Source organism: Haliaeetus albicilla, chromosome 6 (genome assembly GCF_947461875.1).
Source record: "Haliaeetus albicilla chromosome 6, bHalAlb1.1, whole genome shotgun sequence".
NCBI lineage: Eukaryota > Metazoa > Chordata > Aves > Accipitriformes > Accipitridae > Haliaeetus > Haliaeetus albicilla.
This window is the reverse complement of record NC_091488.1, coordinates 6,335,681-6,361,727: the sequence shown is the minus strand read 5'-3', so window position 1 is coordinate 6,361,727 and position 26,047 is coordinate 6,335,681. Positions and strand designations below refer to the sequence as shown.

Below are 26,047 nucleotides of genomic sequence, written 5' to 3'. Positions count from 1 at the left end.
GGATTCTCATTTTAATGCTCTTGATATTGTAAGTAATATAAATGGTGTGTTGTGTGTGATTTCTGCTAATGTGCAGCTCCTTCTGTCATCCAGTTTTCTACTGAGACATATTTATAGTAAGTAGAATAAATTAATTACAGAACCTTGTAATACAAGGATGTAATTCCATCTAGTAAAACCCCCTGAAGTGGAGCCTTGAGATGTTTGCCATGTAAGGGAAGCAAAGCATAGGTAAGTAGACTTTGCTGCTATGTCAAAGCTTTTCCCTGGGGGTAATGTCCAAAAATAAGAAAGATTGTTTTATTCTTCTACAGCTTGTTTTATTGAGCCTTTTCCTGGCTAGCACAGAAAGCACTAGGGTTCCTTCTACCTTTCATCTCCCTCCCTTTCTTTTGTATGCATGTGTCTATAAATGAGCAGCACCTTTTCTTCCTGCCTAATTTCAAGCAATCTAAACACCTGCTCTACTTTTTTAAGTAAACACAGCCATCATTTCTGAAATTTAAAAACTATTTTCTTAAAATCTCAACCTACTTATTTGACCTTCTGTTGTTAAAGGAACAATTAAAGTAAGATTTCTCTAAGAAATATAAGGCAGATCTTGGGGTAAATGCAGTATTTTTATCTGTATTTACGTAGCATGATGTGCGTAGTCAGCTATTTCTTTCTTCTGCAGTTATGCACCACTTTCATAATAATTTCAGTCCCTTCTGTACAGATGCTTTACTGCAGAAGCACCATTAGGATCAGTACGGTTCTTTGCTGATGCTGGAATATGCCTATGACAATCACTAAATTTACCTGGGACTGAACCAGAAATAATCAGGGCCCAGAGAGCTAAAATATAGCTTACCACAACTTGATCAAAAGGAAGTGTTCTTCTCTAGTTAAACAACTTAGTGTGTCTTTTCCCACAGCGATTTGGGAGAAATTAGTTGAATGGGAGAATGCTGTATTGATCCCAAGGAATTGGCAGGAGACTGGGAGCCTTTTTTAAACTACTTTAAGGGTTTTCTTTTTTGGAAAAATCAAGCTGACTGTCATCTTGTAAATGGAACTGTACAGTCCTCCCCCCTCCCCAAAAGGGGAAGCTGCTGTAGCTTAAAGAGCTATTTTGCTGTCACTACTTTATCCTCAGGGGACTATAGCTTTGTGTTTCCTAGTTACAGAAGGAAGGGGAATAAAGTATCTGTGGAGAACCAATTGCGGGAGCTTCCACTGCAGTTAGCTGGTTACTCTGGCTAGCAAGAAGGGATTTTCAACACTTTCTTTAGTGCTGCAGACAAAGCAGGGGGAATCTCAAGATCTTTTTGTGAAAATCTATTTCAGTGCTGTTTTCTGCTGATAAGTAAGTTTGTGCCATAGAACTGCAGTTCTGCAAACTCTAAGCAAAATGCAGTGTTATTTTGAAATTATTTGTTATTTTTCCAGGAAGTCTTAGAAGCAGTAACGATTCTCTTGGAGCCACTGGTAGGTCACGTGCCATGAAAGGGATTGGGATGTCAAGTTGTCTTTCAGGGAGACACTGCCATTTCTTTCTGGCTGCTGCCTAGACTGCCAGTTGTCTCTAACTCGTGTATCTGGCAAGTGGATCTGAAAAGCTGGAGAAAAATTGTGTTGCTAGGCACAATCCCTGAGATGCCAGCCACAAAGGTGGGAAATATGATTAATAAGGGCAGGGGAATTAAAGCCTCTTTAGTCCCTGTTGTAAATCCATACTTTTTAGTTGTACCTTATTGCTCTTAAGAGCGTCTCATTTTTTTACTGTGAAAGCTGAGTTGTTCATTGTGCTAAGTATTAATAATCATAGATGACATACTTCCTACTAACAAAGAATATTGAAGTAGAGAAATTTATATTATTCCAGCAGAAACATACCACTTCTTCCCCTATGTGTTGCTCACAGCCTTCCTCAGTATTCTTTCCTGCTTAGATATTCTCTTCCATAAATTCAGTGAAACAGTGAACATTGCCGCAATCCAAGCTATCTAATTATTGTGTTTTGAGGAAAAGTGCAGACTTTCTTGGAAGATTTATTTCCAAATTCCAAACTCTTTGATTTTATGGGCAAATTAAAACATCTACATTAAATTCAACATAAGTCTGTGTTCCATAACAATTAAAACTCTTGTTGTGGATCCTGGACAGTTTTCCTAGAAAGAGTTCTCAAGGTTTTTTGTGACACAAAAAAAGGTATAGCTGCAGAAAGAAATAGGCCAAATATACATCATTCCAAAAATGTTCCTGGGCTTAATCTCTCACAGTGCCTGATTAATGGTTTTGTATGCCGCAGAGGGGTGATAAAGACCCTAATACTCCTAGTGCTGTAGACACACCTCCAAACTCAGTATGTGCCAACTAACATGACCACGTTTGCATGTTTAAAAGATGGGCAACTCCATCATGCTGCCCAACTCTTTATGCTAATAAAACACTCAAAGCTTTCTGCTATGATATAATACTGAAAAGATTTATAGTTGTGAATTTTCATACCAAAGTGGGTGTCTCTAAAACAGCAAAATATGAGTTATGAAAACTTCACTTAGTGAAATATGCACTACAAATACTCTGTATAGCTTCATGCACCACTTTTCATTGGTTAGTTTCCCCACAAAGAAGTAAAATAAGCTTTATTAAATAGTTAGGTCAGAGTAGCAGTGGCAAAGTATGGGCATCTTTATCAAGTCTGTTTTAATATACCTGACAGTTCAATTAACAAGTATTAACTAAAAATATCTCCAGCTGGGACTCTTAATAACTAGAAATTAATTGTAACTGCTTGGAAATCTCATCTCTTCCTCTTCTTTGTAATTTCTTATGCCTGGAATCTTGCTACAGTTCTTTAGGATCATAATTGCATGTTGTTGTACAAGAACGTAAAAGTTACTGTACTGACATCAGAAGAAAACGGAACATGTTCATTATATTATTAAATAGAGCTTTAATATCTTCTCAAGAAAACTAAATTGACTAGTAAACAAACTTATAATATTGTTATGACTAATTTAAACACTGCTAATCTGAATACACATGTATTTTACTAATTACTTTCTTTACTGTGAGAGTATAAATATTGTTAAAATGAACCAGTCAGTTTTAAATGAAGCTTATTTTTAAGTTTCATTTCAGATCTTTTCTTCTGTGACTAATTCTCACTGTCCAGTGGGACTGACATATGGACTATATGAAAGATCAGAGCCTCATAATATGTGAGCTTCTTTTCTCTGATAAACAGGCTATGTCTGTTCAGCTTCTATTGATTCTTGCTGTACTGCTGTGTTCCCAAAAGACTAGATTTCTGTTTTGCTTCTGTGTTCTAAAACAAAAAAAAAAAAAAAGTGGTTTCAGGTAGGAAATAACTGAAGGCAGAAACTGCATTAAACTTACCTGTTACAGTCTTAATCTGCATAACCTTAGAGTCTGTTTCAATGATATTCTGCTTTTTTCTCCTGGTGATTGAAGAATAGGATGTACAATGTGGGCTCTCCACTGCCCAGAAAGATTTACTGAGGCCTTTGCAGCAGTAGCTGACCATCTTACATTGTACAGAGCTGGCCTCTAGCATCACCTCAGCAACAATTTTTTAATTAATAACTTGCTTGCATAACTTCAGCTAGCTTCACACCTATTTTATTCTTTGAGATCAATGATGAACAGGTAGAAGGATGATATGAATGGGATTACTAGACCTGTATTGGACAGCCACAGTTTATGCTTCTGAGAGCTACCTCCAGAACTGATAGTGATTTTCTGGAACCTATTCCATCCAGTTGTTATAAACTTTCCTAACTGAGTTAGATCAAGTGGTAGCATATACTTGCATCGCTGACTCCACCCTTATTTGCGCTCTGGCATGGCTTCAGTCAGCCCAAGCCAGGTCTAAGTGTATACCAGCTCTGCTATCCATCATTATTTCTGTTCAATGGTAACAAGTTGAGCCTTCTGGCTGCGCATTTGTCTTCAGTAACCAACCAGATCCAGACACCTCGTTCCTTGTCTGCAAATGTGCTCAGCTAGTCTGTGGGCAAATGGTCTTTGGTCTCCAGATTTTGCATCAGCTTGTTGGATTTTCAGATCATGTCATGCATTCCTCTCTTAACTTCCAAAGGCAGCATGTTACAATACTCCTAAATTGTGCTGTACAAGCAAGTATGGTGACTGGAGTCCCTTTATCTGCACTGAAAGACAAGTGATTTCTGAAATCAGTACATTCAGTGTCAGTCACTTCTTAGAAGTCTATTAATCAAGAGTGCTTAGGATGCTAGAGGATCTGAATTATTTTGTCACAAGTGGGAGGTTGAAAATTATATACCCAAAGCACTCTGGAGTTGTCAGTTTTCAGAGTGGTCTCACTTTAAGTCATGTACAAGGTGACTGTAGACACATGGGCAAGCATTTGAGGGAGAAACAAGTTACTTATCAATATTAATCAAATTCCTGTTATATCCACTGAACGTGTTAAAGTCTCAACTCCCTGCTTTTGTATGGCTTTGGACTCCTTTTGACCAAAGAAATGTTGGGCCAGGCAAAATACTGGGTGCACAGAATTCACTTTGTCCTTTCTATACCACATTCAGAGAACAGGAAGAAATGTGAAGGTTTGCTTTGGGTATTGGTAAGATTGAAAGTGTTTTCTGTATCAAGGGAATCGGTGAATATGCATGCCCCTGCAGTGTCAGTATACCTGTACTATACTATATCACTATATCTGTACTGTCTATATCTGAATTTAGATATTTATATTATCTGTTCTCTACATTGACTATAGAGGAAGCTTAAAATGACCAGATGGCTTTCTGAGATATGTTGAGGTCCATTTGATCAGATAGATCTCAATCCCAATTGCTATAGAGTTAACCTTCTTTTTGTGCAGTTCCTGACTTAAAAGTTTTTGCAACTTCATGATCTGAAAAAGGTCTCATCAACTTTATTTTCATCATCGAGGTTATTTGTCACATCTCTTCTTGCTGCAAAGCTTTCTAATCTGGTGGATGGATGTTAGAAATATAGTATATATAGTACAGTATATACATGTGTGTACGTATGTATTCATATCTATTTATATATGATAAGATAGTATACATAAAGATATATGTGTACATTTAAATAAGAAATATAGTGTATGTATGTGTAAGGCTGGATAACGAAGTCCTACTTCCGGATTATTTAATGTCAGACACGGCATTTTGTGCCTCTCTTAAGTAATCTTTTCCAATTATGGATACCATAAACCCTTAATGATATAGGTTTCCAGGGAAAATGCTGCATGCACCTCTGTGCATATACCCCTCTGTCATGGTTTAAGCCCAGACAGCAACAAAGCACCATGAGGCCGCTTGCTCGGCCATCTTGGGGGGCATCCATCCCCCTGCTCCGGTGTGGGCTCCTCTCTCCCCGGGCTGCAGGTGGGCATCTGCTCCCCTGCTCCCCTCCATGGGCTGGGGGGGGGACAGCCCGCCATCTCACTGCGGGCTGCAGGGGCATCCCCTCCTTCTGTGCTGACCTCAGTGTCTGCATAGGTGCATAGTGGACAAGTGAGAAGGAAAGGATGGGGGTGGAACTAAGCTTGAATTAATTTATTCCCCAAATCATAATTTAACAAAGTTAATAAATTATAAACTGACAGATTATAATCTTACAAATCATAGTCAGGTTGACTGAGCTAATATGGGTAACTATTTCTTACCTCTCAGTTGGGCCCTGTGTGTCTACATACCTGTTTTTCAGTTAGAAGATCTCAAACCTAGGGTCGAGGTGCCACTGCAATGTATGCCGTCCATATGCAGTAAATTTAGTCCATGTAGACACTGTAGCCTTTCATTAGGGATTCCCAGACATCCAGGCTACCCCAGTTGCCAGAGTGTGAAAACCTGATAAATCGCCACTCAAAAGAGTACAACAATAATTATGCCTAAAAGCAGTAGTCTGCTGCCAGAATTGGTAGGGCTGGCAGGCTGCTCTGAAAATGCATTTGAGATTCTTTACTGCCTTGCATGTACCACACACATTAAGACTCCACTTTCCAAACAGATGCATACAGTCAATCGTGGAAAAACTGACGGGAAGGAGTTTTGCTTTTAAAGCACCCTTGAAGTATAGAAATTAAAATCTTTTAGTGATTTGTTACTTTGATAAACACAATTATGTAATCCAGAAAACGTATCAGCATCAACATGCTCCAAATCAACAACATAAAGAGGAAATGAATTTATGAGCAAATGTATTTCCAGGTCACCAAAGAATACATGGGTTTTGTCATTAGAAAGTCTTATTTTTCTAGGACTATATTACATTAACTTGAAAATAAATGACAAGGCAAATGTTCATTAGGTTTATAATAACATGTAGGCACTTTGCTCAGGTCTTTAGTCTCTAACTTCATAATTTTACAGGGAGATTGAAAGCAATTATTCTTCTATTTTTCTCTAAGTTATCAAGTTGCTGAGCAGCTTGTTCTCTGCTTCATGTTATTTAGAATATAGATAGTAACTTCCTGATACTGACCCTTTTAGGCAGCTGTACATTGTTTAAATTCTCCTATTACCAGTACAATCTGGTATAGCCAATATGGCTTTTGCTATTTATTCATGAAGAACTTCTAGCTTGATAAGTTATAATTGACAGTGTTTAAGGTCTTCCGTTATTCACAAGACTAATATACATAATACTCTGAACATGTATTTTTGTAAATTAAGACATATAATTAGCATATATATATTTATAGAGAATATATATTTGTATATATACTTATATATAAAATCCCTCATAACCACCGCATTTAATTTTTTGAGCTTTTAGATGGCAGTAGTTGCCAATGTTATGGTAACTTCTACCGTTCAACTACTTTTCCACAGAATGCATTGTATTTTCCCGTTTATCCTGAATATTGCAAATACTTTAACTACAGTAGATCATCGTTCACAGTAGTCAAAGGTAAAAAGCAAGTTTGCAAATGTCACGACTCTCAAACTACTCATCAAGATTTAATGGTACTGAAAAACATGCTTTCTGTGTATAGTAGAGGTTTTTGTTTTTCTGTTGTACTAACTGGAATCTGAATTAAGATATTTTTGTTAAACATGGAAAAGATACTCTAAAGGATTTTATCTGAACAGGCTCTTTATGACTGAGAAATATTTTCTGTTGGTTAGCAGTATGATGCATGCTCTTATCTATTCATACAATTTTCTCTGCTTTTCCAATTCCTATCATTTCTGTGAGATTCATCAACATTTCAGTTTCAAAAAAATAGAGCTGTTTATGCTACTGTTACAATAAGACCTAGTAACTGTTACTTGGACGTAGGTTTCTCATCTCAAATGAACTTTCCAAATGAAAGGGAAAAGGTGTTTTAAATGAAATTTTATTGTACACTTTTAAAAAATCCAATCACTTATTCAGAAGGCTTTTAACTGACTGAAAAACTCTAAAAGGTAAAAAATGCCTAAGGCAAATATAGGCATCAATATTTTAAGAAGATAATGCTAAGTACTCTGTTATTGCTATGATTTTCAGTGAAATGAGGAAGTTTGATTTTCTTGTGCCAGTATATATATTTGTGTACACATCTGCCACACCTTAAACAGGATAAATGACATCTTTCAGACTTAGGGAGTCAACAGCCAGCATTAACTGATATCATCAGTTTTCTGTTATTCCTTCTGCTCTAAAGCCACCATTGTAGGGGGATTTTGAGATAGGCAGTGAAAATAGTTGAACAGAACAATTTTGGAGCATGAAACATGTCATTACAGGTTGAACTAAGAATTCTGTCATTGGAAATTGTAGGATTTAAGCACTTCGTAGTAATTACAGGGGAATACTGAGGGGACATCCTGTAATATATACCTCCAATATTGCATTACACATACTTACACTCTGGCCCATGAATTCATGGAAAGGAATTTTTTTTTTTTTATGAATTAGGATGGTAGTGTCATGGTTTAAGTCCAGCCGGCAACAAAGCGCCATGAGGCCGCTTGCTCGGCCATCTTGGGGGGCATCCCCCTGCTCCGGTGTGGGGTCCTCTCTCCCTTGGGCTGCAGGTGGGCATCTGCTCCCCCACTCCCCTCTATGGGCTGGGGGGGGGCAGCCCGCCATCTCACTGCGGGCTGTGGGGGCATCAACCTCCTCCCCACTCCTCCTCTCCCTCCTTCTTCACTGACTTCCAAATCTGCACAGGAGTTCCTCTCACATTCCAATCCCCCTACTCCCTGCAGGTGTCCCCTCTTAAATCTGCTCTCCACAGGTGTTACCACTGTCGCTGATGGGCTTGGCCTGGGCCAGAGGTGGGTCCAATTTGGAGCCGGGGAAGCTTCTAGCAGCTTCTCACAGGAGCCACACCTGCGGCCCCTCCCCTGCTACCAAAAACCGACCGCACAAACCCCAAGCAGGTAGTTTGAGGGATCTGAAAAGTGCAGTGGATTCGGTTCAGATGAAACCAGCCTGGAGTCTCTCCCCAGGAGCCTGTCTATTGCACTTAATGGGCGCTTGGTCTGTGGGACACAGGTGCAGCTGGGCAGGCCGGGCAGGCTGAGGCCCCTTGCCAGAACATGGCTGCGTCCTCTGTGCTGGCTGCCCTACCGTCTAGCCACCCTCCTGGAGTCGCAGGTATGGGGATTTTGAAGGATCATGGAAATATTTGCTCTGTGTGTTGTTGAGACTGCAGCATGCGGGCCGTTTGAGGCTTCGGGCTCCAGTAGAAGGGCACTGGAGCTGGGCAGAAGGGGTGTTTGAGAGTGTCGGGGCTGGGGTAGGGGACTGCAGGCAGGGACCTCTCCTGGTGGTCCCACCGTGCCTGGAGGTGGGCGGCAGAGCCAGGCAGGGTGCAGTGAGCGGGGTCTGCTGTGGGCGTACCTGCAGAGTAGCCCAGGTCAGGGCCTGAGCTTAAACATGGCTCCAAAGCCTCTGAAGCCCAGATGAGGTTTCTCACAGTCGTTTCTCGCCAGGGAGCTGGGCTCACCAAAGCCTGATGGCAGGCCATGCTGCCGTGCCACAACAGAGCTGGCCTTGAGCAGGCCAGACCCCCTGAGGTGAGGGAAGGAGCCTGGAGTGCCAGGGGCAGGGGGGGGCACAGCGCCCTGACAGTTAGTCAGAAGTGAATGCGATTTTTCACGCATAATTCATTTTATCAGATGGATGCTACTGTAGGGTGGGTAATAATAATTTGCTGGAGCATCCTGGCTAGAAGCGCAGTGTATGCTGTCACCCGTCGTGAGGATGAAATGTGTGCATACCCTTTACATGCAGGCAGAAATACTACTTTGGATTTCTGTAAAATTGAGCCACTGTTCTTTTCAGGTAAAATGTTTGCTTTAGGGATTTCTTATCATGGCAATTTTTGATAGTTTCACTTTGGCAAGCTATGAAACTTGTAGTTTTATTACCAATTGCATTAATAATTTATTTTGTATAAGGGAGTTGCAATATACCACTCTCACCTAGGTCACAATTAATCATGTACTTCATTATTTTCTCTGGGGAAAAGTTCTTACCTGCTTTTAATCCAGGTGTCTAGGCAAAGTTCTGTAAAATACATCATTTCATCTGTATTCTGATGAAGGAAAACTTTTTAGGAAAAAAAAAGGTGGAACTTTGGAGTTCAAATTCATATGCATAGTAAATAACCTTATTTAGTGTGGAAGAATGATGTATGTTTTATAAATTACATGGAGTGTTTCTTTTTACACTATTTGAGACATGGCATCCATTAGAACCCAATGAAGTTTTTGTGTAATTATTAATTGTAAATGGTTATTAAGTTTATTGGTGTCTCATGCTTCATAAAAATGAATTTGTATGTCTAAAACCAGCAATGACTGACATGATTTGCTTTTTCATAGCCAATTTAATTGTCATTGTCTTTGGTACAGTGATTGACACTGAATGGTATGATATCAGTAACTATATGATGGGAAATTGAGTTGCAGACTACTGGGGCAAGATAATAATGCAATCAATACAATTCAAGATATAAAAATGTTTGTAATGTAATTTATAACGGTTTTAATTTATATGTAATGCTGCAGAACCTACTTTCTGGGAAGAGGAGAGAAATTACATTTTGTAATGATGGATGGCATTGTTATGGTTATTTTGGTTGCAGTTTATTTTTTTTATTTCTGATCATTTGCTATTTTGTGGGTGAAAAGCAGGGTGCAGAGGGGTGAATAAGATAAGTACAGCTCAGTCTTGTCCCAGAATGGACCTACAGCAAAACCTGGGAGCAAGATCTAGATGTAGTAGCGTCTAAAATGAGATCATCACTTTTAGTCCAAATGCAGAGGGGATATGTAAATTAAATATAAATTAAGCACTCAAAAGACATGAATTCTGTGAAATAAAATGAAAACATCAAAACCTCTGAAAATGGGTTAGCTGTTTCTTTAAGCAATTTAATCGTAGAAGTTGCTTGACAAAAAAAAGTTTTCTTCTTTTATTATCTATAAGAATGGCCTTAAGTATTAAAGTTAATGCTCTCACATACTAATACATAATTATTTATACTACTTTGATGTTTTGTGTATTTTTACAAGGTGCTAATTGTGCTGAATCAAGTTGACAAAATTGCATAATTTGTAGGTTAATATTAGCATAATCCTACAGTACATTGTTTAGCAACAGTATAGAAATGAAGTTTACTGAATGTTTTTGCAATATGATGAATGAGAGTGTTTGTCTCTAACAATAATAATTTCCATTACATAAATCATGACTTTTAGGAAAGTTTATAACTAATAGTGTTCTTTTTCATGGGGGCCAACAGGCTGTGTAGTTTTGCTAAAGCAGAATGTATCATAGAAGTGGGTTTCATAGTTTATCAAGGAATGTTATCAAAATATCAAGGAATTAATTGAAACACAGATGCAAAATGAAGATTTGGTTTATAACAACAAACCAATAATAACCTTTTGCACACCGTCTCTTGTTTGTGACTTTCCTATATTCAAAGGTCTTTCCTTCCACCTTTGCATGACTTCATAAAAATGGCAGCCTTGGGACATGGAACATCAGGTTCAATCCCGTTGTACAGAGTTCCACTGACAGCATATCCAAATTGGCATCTGTAAATCTTTGTGCAATATCACATACAATACTACCAAGGAATATTGAATTTTGCTTATAGCAAGTCAAGTCCAAAGGTTTAGTAGAGTGATAATCTTTGAAGGAATGAAAGCACTAATATTTTTATGGCTTAATGTAAATTGTCCTGCGTATTACCTCAGCAGTAGTTTTTGGTTGCTTTTTTGCACTCTTGCTTTCCAGAGCCAAAATAAATCTGTTACATGCTAATGGGAAAAAAGGAAATCGCTCCCTCAAGCAATCGCTTAACATGTTCTCTGCTGGAGTGTCAGTGCATATGGATAAAAATTAGGCTGGTGTACCCTTTGGTTTTCACTTGTCAGCTCTAACATACTCAAGTTAGAGGAATAAGGCTATCTCACGAAGTGTCACAGCTTATGTACAATGCTTACGCCCTTTGCAATGTATACAAGTCACACATTCTAGTCTGGAGTCTGTATGAAACCTAACGCTTGGCTTCAGGGTACCAGCTTGTATCTGCTTATCCAGCATACGCTAAGAAAAGCAGGAGGGGAGGACACATCAAAGAGGAAATACTGCCCAAATATCAGACAGTCACCTGCTATCCACACCATTTTCACTTATGCCTGTCAAAGGGAAAGGGATTAAGTAGATGAAGATACAGACGAATGGATACACTGTTTTTTTTTTTAGCTCAGTGACTTGTCTCTGACAGCAAACAAGGGTGGATCCCTAAGTAAGAATATACAGATCACAAGGCCTGTAATGACGCTTTCCTAACCTCCACATTGTGTGCTTGGGGTTTCCTGAGGCAGCCGTAGTCTTTCTAAGTTTTCATAGTCCTCAGAGCATTGCTGTTTTATGAATTCACTTACAAATTTTTACCACGTACATTCTGCTGTGCCAAGGCTTCAGCAACTTAGCTGCTCAACGTCTGTAGTTAATTAGCCTTCTCCTTTTGTGGGTTTTGAACTTGCCACCTGGTAACAGGATTGCAAATGGTAAAACAAACAAACAAAAGCCACTTTGTTTTTAAATTTTAAAAAGCTCTTTGAAGTAGTACTGTGAGTAAAAGGTTGTAATACACAGATTTGGCAGGGGAAGCTCTCAGGTATACCCAGGAGGGGTGTCCCATAACACACAGTGTGAGCATGAAGCTGCAGGGTGATGTCCCCTTTCACCCCCCATTTCAAATGAACCTGCACCTGCCGCTGCAGCAACAACTGCGTTTTCTGTTATCATTGTAACACTATTTAAGTACAGTTAATCACTGAAAGAGCATTGAATTTTAGTGGATTTTCCTGTCCATAAATTTCCTCTCTTTTTTTACTGATGCCTAACATTGGTTTATACTTATTATACTGAGTAACATGAGGACATGAGCAATAAGCCCTAGTATATAAATTTCTAAGTTTTGAATATACATATCTTCTCACTGCAACTTTTCTCTTTTCTTCTCCTTGCAACTCTGGTTAGCCAAAGCAAAGCGAGGAAGAGTGGAGAGTGATGGGATATTCAATTTGCAAGTGCTGGAATGCAAATGAAATGATACTAATATCAACCCCTACTGAATTTTTGCTGCTGATAAACTTCCTCATGCTGAGAAGAGTAATGTCATTTTGTGAGGAGCGGGAGGAAAGCTGTTTTAATGTAGTGTCCAAAATGAGAAACCATACTGGACCAAAAGAAATTGATTTTAACTTTTATTTTCTAGGTGATTTTTTTAAAATGTAAAATAAGGTTTTTCCTTGTAATTCAGAGTAAGGTAGTTAAAAAATATATTATAATGTGCCTTTCAGTTATGGTTTGACTCATTTTGAAAAATAAAATATGATAAGCATGATGAATGATCACTGTCATTTTAATAAATAAGTTAGGTGAGTGAGTACAGTTTTTAACTGGATCAATAGTCTGTTTGCTTACAATATTGCTAACAAATGCAGCACACATGGCAGATCTTAAACAACTCCTGTGTTCATCTGCAGCTAAGCAGAGGGGTCATAAACATCAACTAGGAATCTAAATGTATTTCTTTGAACATAATTTAAACTTATGTAAGATTTTTACTGTGATTGTGGTTAGGTTTCATAACAGTAATGAGAAGTAGACCACATTCAAGCCATTGATTTTAAAACTGTGATGTCTCCAGCTGGCATTGCTTGATAAAGAGAGAAAAATGCAAAGGACACAATTGATAGGGCAAAGGTGGAAACAAATGCCTAACCATCTCAAGAGGGTTATGCTGTTCGAAGGGAACAGATCATAGAAGAAAGTTACAGTGGCATAAGATGTTATAGCAGTGTAGATGTTTGATTACCATAACGCGCTTTTTGTAAAATGTGTTTTCAAATGATACTTTTCCCTAATGTATTCAACAAAAATATTTTGAGTGCATGAGCTGTGCTTATTCTTGAAAGATGTTTTCTAGTACTCAGTTTGATGCCTCAACAGCAATATTCCACCAACTGTTACTGTGTAGAAATTACTATAAATCTTTGTATATATTTTTCATTCTTAAGTAGACCCAGGTTTTGTGCACTGGTTATTTTGTGTTTGGTCTTTTCTAACAGTTTCTGAGATGGTTGATACTGGGTTCCAAAATAAAATCTGTGAGAATGCTATTTAAATAACAGCTTCACAGTATACTAAAACCTTACTACAGCTTGAATTTATAGGGAGCAAAGAGACTTATGTCAGCTTCTGTGGGAAGCTGTCAGCCCATAAAGGCTTAGGGGAGTCCTTCCATAAACTACTTTTTGATCTTTATGCCTTTTTTTTTTTCTTAAATAGTTTATAGTTTTAGCTGGTAAGATTCTCTATTCTGAATGTTATGACGTGTTGTTTTGTCCCAGGCTGCATCTTTCTCCATTTTTATCTGTCATCACTATTAATGTCATGACTGATCATTTGGTTAATCAGTGCAGAGCTCTGACACCTTCTTTACCGTGGCTTTATCAGACATGCAGCCATATTAAAATCGATAGAATAAAGATTACCTGATCTATTCTGATAGTTTGTCTGTGTCCATTTCCAATGAAATTTACTGAACACATTGTCATTTATTAGAGTGGTTTGGAATGCATGTTTGGACTGCATAGGACTAAGCAGTAACTATTCTCTTTTAAATCAAATAAAGGTTCTAGTGTTTAGCAGCTATTAACCTCAGGGCCCATGAATCAAGTTCTGCTTGAGGAACAAAAAGAGTTGATTCACAGAGAGTTAGAGGACTACTCTTCTATGCAGAATTTAGACTCCAAAAAGTCTTTTCTGTTCTTTTAAAGTGTGTTTTTAAAGGTTTTAATTAAATAATTATTATTTTTCCTTCAGCATCTTATGACCAACCTAGTAGAACGGTACAAAGAATACTTTTGTCTCAACTACTTTCTGTGATCAAATGCTTTTAAAAAAAAAAAAATCTCATAGATTGCTAATTGTGGGGGGTTTCTATGCCTTATATTTTCTCTATCTTATAGTTAATGTAACAGACTAAGTACAAAGTCTCTGTTTCACTGCTTGCTAGTCCAACTCTATTTTGCTTATTATTCATCAAAAGTGATTACTGTATGCAGTATGTTAGAAGTAAGAAAACTGCATCTCTGTATAGGTGTGTTCAGCAAAATAAATATTCTTTGTCTACCGGAAAATGAGGTCCAGGGAAAAGTATATATCCTTCTGTAGATGGTTATGAATGGATATAGTGCTTTTTATACTGTATGGCATTAAAAGTTTTTTAAATGTGAAAACAAAGGTGGGAACATATAGCCAATAGAAGAGAAAAAAGCCTTACATTTTTTCTTCTAAAAAAGGAAAAATCATCAGTACAATGGAAGAGGTGGTCTGTATTCCCTGATAACATGATTTTATTTGGTGAATTAAACTCTTTAACATTCAAACAATCATATAGTTTGTCCATACAGAACCAGATTACTTCCTAGAAAAATAATTGAGCATCTTTGGTTTTATCCTTTAAGTACACCCTAAAACCTTTTATAATCCTGTAAAGGAGGATTATTAAACTAAACAACAGTAGCGTGTTTAATGATGATCTGCTAGCAAAACATTCTAGCTAATCTCTGATTAGGGATCATATTTTGACACCAATCCAAAGCATAGGATAACTGAATTCCTTAAGACATAGGCCACCTGCAAAAAAAAAAAAAACAAATCCTGTCTTTATTTCATTTCTTTAGTACTTGGCAGTTGCTAAGGCAAACAGATCTTGAACCAGAAGATCAGTCAGTCACTTTGGACAAAAACAGATTAGATCTTCCCAAAGTGCCAGAAGTACTTACATGGTCTTTTATGTAATGGACTCTAGACTTGCAGATGGATGTGGTAGTAATTTTTTTCATCCTTGCTTATTGTACAAAACCCTATTTTTTAATATTTTAATTTTGTTTCAATCATCCTTGTATTTCAGGAATTTTAATTTTTGCATAACTATCTTTTTCAAATACTCAAATTGAAGTGAAACTTATATAGAAAAAAGGGTTTAATAAAGGGTCCCTTTACACAATACAAGTAGAAATTCCTTTGAAGGGAGTTGCATTTTCTTTGCAATAATAATAAATGAACATTTGTATCCATTGGAGAGGCAGACAAAATGAGTTTCTCAGTAAAACTGGAGCAGAATTGCAGTATATGCCTGGGAACCTTTGGAGTAGTCTCTCGCTGCAGCAATTTCCATTAAAAATAATAGTGTTTTGCATCTGTGTTACATATAATATTACAATTCATATTTCTACCAAAAAAAAAATAATTCCTTGAATCATAATAGGAACATGGGACTAAATTTGGGAAGTAAGGATTTAAGAATCTGTCTACTGTTTTTTCATTCTTTGTCTTATGATATGGTAGGTCAGGTGCATCACAGATGTTTTAAGCTATTTTCCCTTTGAAAAGGGATCTAGAAATCATTGTATCGTCTTAACACACAGCCTGTATGTTAGCCAGCAGTGCCTGTTTGCAGTGTTGGTAGCTATAGCAAATTACTAAGGTGTGTTAGGAGCCTTTTATCAGCACTGGTGTTTTCTTCATGCTAGGATCCAAGTACATTGATGGAGGGGTATGCCCAGTTACGCTGGGGCCTGTGGGTGTTGTACTTATGATGTGAGTTAGTGTGGGTTAATAAAGGTGAAAACTGAAAACATGTTTTGACCATGGAATTCATTTGAAACATTGAAAAGAATTAAAAAATTGATAAGACACTGATTTGTGACACATATGCTTAATGATAATTTCACCGTTCAGAAGTGCTACCATGTTTCCACTCAATATTACTGTTAGAAATGTTAATATACGATGCCATCACCATCACACCAAATTTAACCTGAGACATCCAACATTATTATTTTTCTTTTTTTTTCCTTTTTTTTTTTTTTTTCTGTAGTCAATAAATAAAATATCCAGGTAGTTATTTCATCTCCTTTTATACTTGCAGACGGTTTGACAAAGCTTTGGAAAAGTGGCGGCTTTTTCACTGTGACATGAAGAGCTTTAATCGTTGGCTAACTGAAACTGAAGAGAAGCTGTCGAGAGCACAGGTAGAGGCTGGAGATGTGGGTCATGCAAAAACCAACCAGTTTCTCCAGGTATGATTTGATGAACCCATTTCCTGTTTTTCTGCAGCGATTAGAAATTTGCAGGTCTGGGTACTCTGCATAGTTTTGCAGTTCATTTAAGGACGATTTCTAGTGTTGAGTGGCCACTGGCAATTTTGGTCAGATATATCGGTTGTCCTTGTCAACTAAGAATTTTCACTAGTTTGTTTTAAAAAAAAATTTTAAGAGCAGTAAAATATAGGATAACATGGTATATTGTGGTACTTCCATAGTTACGTATTTTTTTCGTCTTTATTTAAAGTGTTCATTAATTTCCATTTGATACTTATGACCAGCAGAAGTATCAGACTTAATTTTAAAATCTTGTGGAAGAAATGTGATTAAGCACTGAGCTGTACAAGAGATATTCCATGAACTATGTCATGCAACTTTTGTTTATTTTGCCTGTTTCATGTTTTAATTGAAGAACCTTGAGGATGCTTTTTGTGAAATGCAGTGTGACAGAATAGCCACTTAGTTCCTCTGTGTCCAGTTCCAATTTGTATGCTTTTCATCTTGCAAGCTCTTTGAGCATCGTAAGGAAAATAATAACTCTAGTTTCTTGGTAGTTTATTTCATTTCCCTCTTGTATGATTGAAATGGTAATAGGTGTGAAGAATTAATTCTAAACTGATGGTTTGCAAGTTGATAGGTTCAGCTGAATAACATGGCTTGACTAAATTCTGGATTCATGTTATAAATTACTACCTGTGCATAAGAAAAAAATTCTGTTAAACTAATCGGCGTTTGTACATTTGAATTGTTGGCTTGAATTACTGGATTTCAGGTTGAAAGAAGTTAGGTCTATCTAATATTAAAGGCACAGTTTTGTTTTGAATGCAACACTAATCTACTTTTTGGCCTGCAGTTAAAAAATGTTAAAATAATGTCTTTTGAATTTTAATATTTAAAGTCACCTGTTTAAGATTTAAGCTGCTATTTCTTGACTGTAAAACTGCTGAACTGAAAAGCAAACCAGATCATGCGGCGCAAGTATAAAAAAAAGATACAACTCTTAAGTAATACAATAAGCTGAAGTAGTTAAAATAGCACGTAAATATTTTTCTGCAAATGACTATCAACGCTTTGAACACTGAAGAAGTGTACAATCTGGCTGACAAAATAGAATGTCATCAAGGTATTAAAGATGCTCTTTATTGTGTATATAAAAGGTAGGCAGAGCTTGTGTATTTTCACCAAAATTTTGTCTCCCTTTCTCTGTCCCACAGTTTTCTGCATTTATTTGAAAAACACATAAAATACTAAAGAAAGACATGAGTATCTATGTGACGAATAGTAATACAGTGTCACAAAGCCTTACCCTTTCTTCTTTGCTTTGTCTCTGCTCCATCACCCTCCTCAGTACTATTCCGGTACCCTTGAGCAGCTTCAAATGAGCACTTAGAAAAAAAAATGGATCCGTGGAAAAAGTGTTTGTCTCCTTTTTTTCTAACTCTTTCTAAAACAGTATTTTCTCTCTGAAAAGAGGTTGATTTTTGGGAGTGCCCAGACCAAGGTAAGATGTATCATAGATGTTATAAATGCACCAGGTGTGTAGCACATTTCACAGTCCCAACAGATTAGAAACATTATTTTCTTGTCATCATTGAGAAGGAAGTTCATACTGAATTGAACATCACACTGAAAGACCCTGAGATAATGCCTTGTTATGCAGAAGGTTAGATTTCAGTGTAGAAGACTGCTTCTGTTTTACATTTCCCTTTGACCTAGCCTCCTTCTCATCTGTTGTCCGTTTGTTATTTTCTCTTGCAATATATGAGAAAGTTTTGAACATATGTTTCCAGAATGATTTCTACCAAGATTTTCTTTTTGCAGTCCATCAAGCTTTTTCTTTCTTCCTTTTTCCCTTGTGTTAGAAACCTCAGGAACTCATGAATTTGTCTCTCAAACATTTCATTTAATTCAGTACAACAGACAAAACTACCTTTCTAATGAAAATTCAGTGTGAAAATATTCCAACTAACCTCAGGAATGCAGACCCAGTGTTAGTTGTGAAAGAATGTTTAGTTTGAAGTTGCGTTGTTCCCATTCTCTTCATTGGTTCGTTCTTTATTTTGCTGGGTCTTGTCTGAAAAGTGTTAGGCTTCTGTGAGGCTGATAGAAGACATCATTAGAATTTCCATTAGGTAAACAGTCAAAACAGCTGAGCATTTTGATTTACTAGATTAGCAACTTGTTTCATTAATGAGATCATGCTGCTTAGTGAACCATGTTCAGAATTAACAGGATTTGTTTGAAAATGCTTTCACAAGCAAGTGAATAGTCTTGCATTCAATGAGGAACTCTTTTAGAAAAAAAATTTACAAAACATTCAGATGTGTAATACTATTTCTATGTAGGACTACTTTGGAAAAGTAAAGATTAATGTGTTCATTAACATTCAGTAAATACATAGAGTCAAATGTTAATGTAAAATGAAACAGTCAACAGTATGATTAGGTGATTATGTTAATATAGGTTAAGAGGTAATTACATTCTTTCAGGTGTATTTGAGGAGGGGAGGTGTGTTCCTTTTTGCTGCACAATGGCATGATATTAAACAACATTTATGCATTGTATATAAAGTGAACAAAACCTAATAATAGAGTTGTTTCATTTCAGGTCATGAATACTTAAATACTCTTATTGTGAATTTTTTACTAAGACTGTTTGAGAGCAGGACTTGTGGTGTTGAAAAGAAATGCCACATTTCAGTTTTTAAGAAATTGTAATTGACTTCTTTTATGATTAGGAGACACAGGATTTAAAAGGGTGTTTTACAGATAGCATATCATATAATCCCTTTGAAACATATTGAACTCTGTCTTGAAAGTAGTTAAAGATTTTTTTTTGCTTTCATTATTCTGACTGAAAGTTTTTTCTGTCTCTTCACTCCTTAATGCTTGGTGACTTTAACTTCAACTTCCTGCATTTGTGCTTAGTTTATTTATTTTTGTGCCAAGACTGAGTTGTAGTTCAGTTTTATTTACTCCCTGATGTTTATCCCCTTCTGTTCTTACAGGCTGTAGTCATTTTCCCTATTGGATCTCATTTAGTAAACTAAAGCCACAGTTTTCTAATCTGCTTTCATATGATAGCTAGGCAACTTGACTCTTATTTCCTGTGCCTATTCCTCTTTTTAGAACGTGAGTTCTCAAAATAGCACACTATTATCCAAACTGAAATACCATCCATACCATCATCAAGATAGCTCAGGTGCTGTATTTTATGGATGGATCTCACCATAGATGACTGCAAATGATATTCTAACATTCAGCCAACTAAAATTTGTTATTTCTTTTTTCTTTTTCTTATGGTCTGCCTTGCAGCCCCAATCTACATTCCATTTCATATGCAAAAAAAAAAAAAAAAGTAAAGGTTATACTGGAAATTAATGCCAGGCTAATATGCAGCAAAGAAGCAAACAGAGGTGGTGGTGGGGGGGTGTTCATGTGCCATAGATAAATGCTAAAAAGACAGCTACAAAAAGGGGAATTCTTCAACAGTTTCAGAACTAGACTGTCAAGTTACATTCCTGAATCATTACCTGAGAATTTAAAAATAGTATTTTTATTTTAAAAATATAGAACATCCAGAATATTTGTTCTTTACAGTGGTATTAAGAATTGCTCGGCAGTCTATATTTAGTATCCACTTTTGGGTTGCAAGTTTAACTTTATTTTCTTATTTTAGGTGGTGCGGTGTTTTTAATAGTAAAACAATTAGGTTCTGGGTCTGAATTTTGAGACAATTTCTTTGTGTTCATGATGTTCATCTATTGTTACTGGTCAGTGATGGGTACTTCCCACTAAACAGGCAAGGGCTGGACTTTATTTTCTGTAATTTCATTGTTTCAAAAATATTTCTATTATATAAATATTAATTTCTCAAATATTTACTTTCATTTACAGGCATAAATATCAATGTTTATTTTTTAAGTTCACAGAGTACCTTAAATAATCAGTAATATTTTGAAATTATCGGGTAGTGGCCTTGCTAATTATACTCAGGCTTCCGAGGATACTGTGGATATAGAAATTGCTTGTTAAGTTACAGATCTCTCTTAAATTGTTCATACATTGAATTTTCCAGCATTTACATTTTAGAGTACTTCTCCAAGCCTGCAAAAGGCTTGTGAATGACTCATGCCTTCTCTGGACCTTCCCTCTACTGCACTATAATGTCAGGAATGTCACATTTTTGTCTTGTAGATGTTTAAAGTAAAAAGATATAAAGAATCAAGGCTTCGGTGCTGAAAGTCATAGTCATGCTAATAATTTTTCTCTTTTATATCTAAATTGGATTATATGGATATTGATGATTTAATAAGCACTAAATTTAAACAGTTCTTTCTGGAATACAGCACAAATGGAATCAGAGGATATGGGAGAAAAAAAAGTGTTTCAGTGCTTGAGGCCACGTATTATCTCATACCACAAAACCACAGTGGTAAGTGGGTGGATAGTTTACTCTGTTTTCCCCCAAATATAAAACTTGTAAAAATATATTTTTAATATAATAATTGTGGCTTTCATCTTTTAGAATTTGTATTTTAGATTTATTTCCTACTTTACTGAATGATAAAGGTTATACCAATAATCTCTGATTCTTCTTGTTCCAGTTTGGATTCCATTTTGTTCCACCTGGTTCAATTTTGTTCCACCTGGTTCAATTTTGTTCCACCTGGTTCAATTTTGTTCCACCTGGTTCAATTTTGACTAGTGTTTTTTGGTGTTATGAAACATTTTCAGAGAAATAGTAGAAATGTGGCAAAATACTCTTTCTCATCAAAGAGATGTCTATGATTGCTTAATTATTCTATAAGAGATAGAAAATACAAAATGTGGAATCAATGAGAAACCAATTTAGCATTGGTTTGGAGAACTCTTTAATTAGAATGATCATGGTACATACTACTATGTCATTCATATTGCAAGGGCATATCTGGAAGGATTTATATCTAGCAGAAATGTATTATTGGCTAATATTTTGTTAATAACAAAAGCAGACAATCCCTTGCTATTATGTTGAAAACAAATTCTACACTGTTTATTTATTTTATTTTATTTTACATTCTTCTTAGAATTTTACACATCCTTAGTACTTTGATTAATGTTCTGAATTAAGGACTAAAATGTTCTAAACATGATAGCCAGCCTACACAAATGCCATCAGTTCTTACTTACATATTGACTGGATCATTTATTCAGAGAAGCTTACTGGTTTTCTTTTTACTGAATATCACCCTCTTATCAAACACCTCTGAGTGCAGCGTGCCACTGCCCCTAAGAAAGAAAACCTAGACACAGCAATATCCCATGGATTTCAGGTTTTTTGTCCATAGTTTCTAAAGTCTCAATAGCAATGTTTCAAATAATATACGTGAGCTCTGCGTGAGAGACCTCTGCCCAAACTGAGCAAAAACCTTCTTTTTCTGCTTTAAGGTCATCTTAAAAACAAATTCATGGGCCTTTCTTGACTGAAGCTCTGTAACAATGGAAAGATTTCATTTTCAGTTAATAAGGGGAGGATATCACAATTCCTAGTAAAATAGTTACTGCTTTTTTCTTATGCCAAGCAAAATATTAAATAATACTGTAATCTTTATAAGTAATACATTTCTAGATATATAAAATTCCTAAAAAACTTCTTTTACTGTTAAAAGATTCCTCATCATTTTTGCTACTACTAATGGAAGTGATGAAATATCAAAATAGTTTATCCTGAATTTGTAGTAAAAACATTTTCTTGTCATGTCAAGCTATAAGAAGTATTATTTCATAATTATATCAGTTACTTAATTCTTCTCTACTGCACACGGTCCTACTTTATTCTTCATTCCTAATTTACTGTATCCTATTAAAAGTTTTTAATTAATTTGTTGCTACTTGTAGTGGGACATTAAAATGTCTGAAGGCTATGAGAAATAATAAATTTAAAGTTGCTTGTGTGGTTCTGCCTACTCTTGCATCATTAGATGACAATTCATAGGTTATATTTAGGTTTTATTGTGAATCCTGGCATTGTTTATTCAGGAAACCGCATTAAATCTTGTAAGTAATTGATTAGGATGCATTTTTCAAACATTTCATTATGAAACTTTTTGAAATAACTTTTAGCACACATAGATGCATAGTGATGTAATTTTTATTCATGATGAGAATGAGTAAACATGTTTTTTTTCTCTGTCTTGGAGAAAATTATGTTCTTGGACTGGATCGGTCAAATTTCCTGATACCTGACTGTAACTGCCTCACTGGGGGATTCATCCTCACCAGTTCAAGTGGTTATGGAATACTAGCACATGGGGATCTGGGAATGAGGCTGAGTTTTATATGCATTTCACAAGCATTTTTTTTGTGTGTGTACAAAAAATAAAGGAAATGGAGAATGTAATTTTTTCATACTAATGAATTTGTTTTACTTTCAGGGCTTATTTGGACATTTATAATAGTGACATGCAGATAATACACTTCAGATTCAGCAAATTTATTAATGCTTTGGCCATGGTATAAATAGAGTAGTTAATCTGACTGCGTCTTGGAAGTTTTGGGGAATGAGTGTCTGAATGAATGACTGCTTTGAAGGAGGATGGTATTGGTACCTTTGCCTAACAAAACATTTATCTGGTTTGCTTCCATAAGTCTTTCAAAAGTACATCTCATATTGTATTAGAGATCACTATGGCATATGATTAAATCTCTGGCTGTTGATGCATAGGTGTGAGGATAAGACAAATTTATGAGACTTGAACTGTGTCACTTAATGACTGGTCAGCCTGGGAGTCTTTCTAGGTCTTCCGATGTGAGTAATTAGCCATTAAAAATGCTTGCATAAAACAATCAGGGAAAGGTAAGACTCTTGGGGAATAACTTTCTATATACATATTAGTTATATAAATTAGTACAAATATGTCTTGCTGTGGCCCTTTTCATGGATAGCTTTATTAATCCTATTTAGAACCTTTAATCCCAACAGATTTTGCAAACTCTATCCATCACATACAGGTTTTCGTTACTGTCTCATTTTAGACTAAAGCCATAAAATAAAGCCATGTAGTAAGCACGCTGGACAAGACAGCAGGTTAACGTTATGTTGCTTTATGTTATGTTGCTTTAAAAAGTGAACTGTTTTAGAAAAAAAACCCCTGCATTATGAAAACCTTAATGTTTATGCAGAGCAGACAGCAAAAGGATCAGCATCTGCCCTTAAACTGTCTAAAAAATACTTTAGCTAAATTTACTTATCCTAATTTTGGAAGTCAGGTTTTGTCAGGTTGTGATGAACTGTCTTTTGCACTTAAGTGTTTTACAGTGAGTTCCTTCTTACTGACAACCTTTATAGGCACCTTTGTGGAGGTGTTTGTTTCTTAATATAAGGAGAGGAGTCAAGGGAGTTGGGTGTGAGTTTGACCAGTGATGGGTGGATACTGAAGAATGGAGTTTTTGGCTAGACTATATTACTACTTATTGTTCATTTCAGATAAACTTGTTGGTTCATTTATTTCTCCAAGGTGTTGTGTTATACAGAGAGACAGAATGTAGCAGGTGTGGAAATAATAGTAACATGCTTGAGTTGTTTAAATAAAATATTTACTTCTGCTCTACAGCAAACTTCCAACATACTTCTTTCCTACTTAATCTTTGGATGTGAGATCCATCTCACCAAACCAGGTCCAGAGTAGGCATCTGTATTTGAGCCTGTAATCCTGATCTTCCTTTGTAGACAAAGAAGAAAAATAGGCACTTCTAGGGTGAAGGTCATCTGACCTTTCTGAGATACCCAGAATATTTGAAAGTGAACTGTGACAGCACTGGATGTGTTAACTTCTCCAGAAAAAAAAAGAAATAATATTTTATTGGTAAATTTTATTTAGTTGTTTGGTTTTTTTTTAAAGAAAAGATAAGCAGTCATGAAAATATTTAAGAATGAATTTACGTCAGGTGTGCTCCTTCTTTCCTTGAATGCATATTTCATCAGGTTTTGAATATTCAGGGGATTACTAGTACTAGTGAACCAGCACTGATGCTAGCCAGAATGTATTACCAAGTAATGTATTCATGCTGAAATAAATATATTTTCATAATTGGACTAGACATTTTGTCACAGTACAAAGATCAAATTCACTGAATGATTCACTGCATGTAGTAGAAAAGAATAAAAAATATTTAAATTAATTGTATTTCCAGTGTGTTCTGTGAACACCAGAAGTACTGAAGCTAGAAAACCTAGGGTTCGGGGGTTTGTAGTTATCTGCAAGTTCCAGCTGAAATGTTTTCCACCATGGGGGGCTTTTTAAGGTGCTTCTTTTCTATGTGAATTCTCAGCTGTTTAGTAAGGCCTACACACTACACCTGTTCCCCGGTTAGTGACCAGTAGTATCTGGTTTTCTTTATCTGGTTGCCTTTTTTTTTAAAAAATAAATTATAAAATGTCATTATTTTTTATAATTCTAATCTTCTGCCAAATTTCTTTAAAATTAGTCAGAATATTAAAAACTATTGGGGGGATGTTAGGGTGGAGGATAGACCAACAGATAATCAGAGAGCTCAATCATATAAACTTAGAAAATCAGACTGAAAACTTGATTAATTATTTTCCAGAAAGTAGTTTCTTTAAAACTATTTGACTTGTTTTGTTAAAGACTTATCAAATACTTCATTACCAATAATTACTTGTCAGAAAACATTTTAGATGGAGGCTACTTCTTTCTTTTGTCCTTTTTAGAGCTCCCTGAAGAAATTTGTTCTCACTTTTGTTGCTCATGTTGGCTTGCAGTGGTGTATGCAATTAATTTTCTTTCTAAAACTAAAAACAGAGAAAAGTCGTATTATTTCAGTAAAGCTTATGGCAGAGTTTCAGAACAACATTAGATATTTATAGTAGACACTGTTTGATCTCAATCTTTTTTTTTCTGTTATACTTCTACAGGCAGCAAATATTATATTGCCTAGTTACCCTTCTAAAAAATGAACACAATACAGATATGCTGTAGCTTCTCACTCAAAATCTAAGCTTGCAATGGATAAAAAAAAAACCTATAAAATCTACATATTTTAAGTCTGTTTGACTTTTCACAATGGAAGTGAGAACACTATAGAAAAAAATCTTTTATTTTATAGGTCTAAGTATTTTGCATTTGCTGAATATCTTCTAAATTCAAACAATAATTCTGCCTTGATTCTGATTACAAGGAGAAATAAATATGTTCTTTTGCCACATAGACTGTTTAAAAGCTTCAATTTTTATTGAATGATTTAAGGGTGTGTAATGAATTGTGGAGTGTGGCAAATTCCAGTTTATGCATCGATTGGAACAAGAATATAATAGACTCTTGTACTCATCATCTCACTATATTAAATTTGAGATGTACATACATATCTCAGAATTTTGCTGATTTCAAA

General features: G+C 35.9%; 1 protein-coding gene across 21 annotated transcripts in view; it reads left to right on the top strand.

The window, feature by feature from the left end:
- The window catches only part of DMD (dystrophin), a 1,308,223-nt gene that overhangs the window by 679,221 nt on the left and 602,955 nt on the right, over positions 1-26,047 (top strand). For all 21 annotated transcript variants that reach the window (XM_069784897.1, XM_069784898.1, XM_069784912.1 and 18 more), the window contains one exon: positions 16,484-16,634. In XM_069784897.1, coding sequence (XP_069640998.1) covers positions 16,484-16,634 — 151 coding nt within the window. The remainder of the gene's footprint in view (positions 1-16,483; positions 16,635-26,047) is intronic.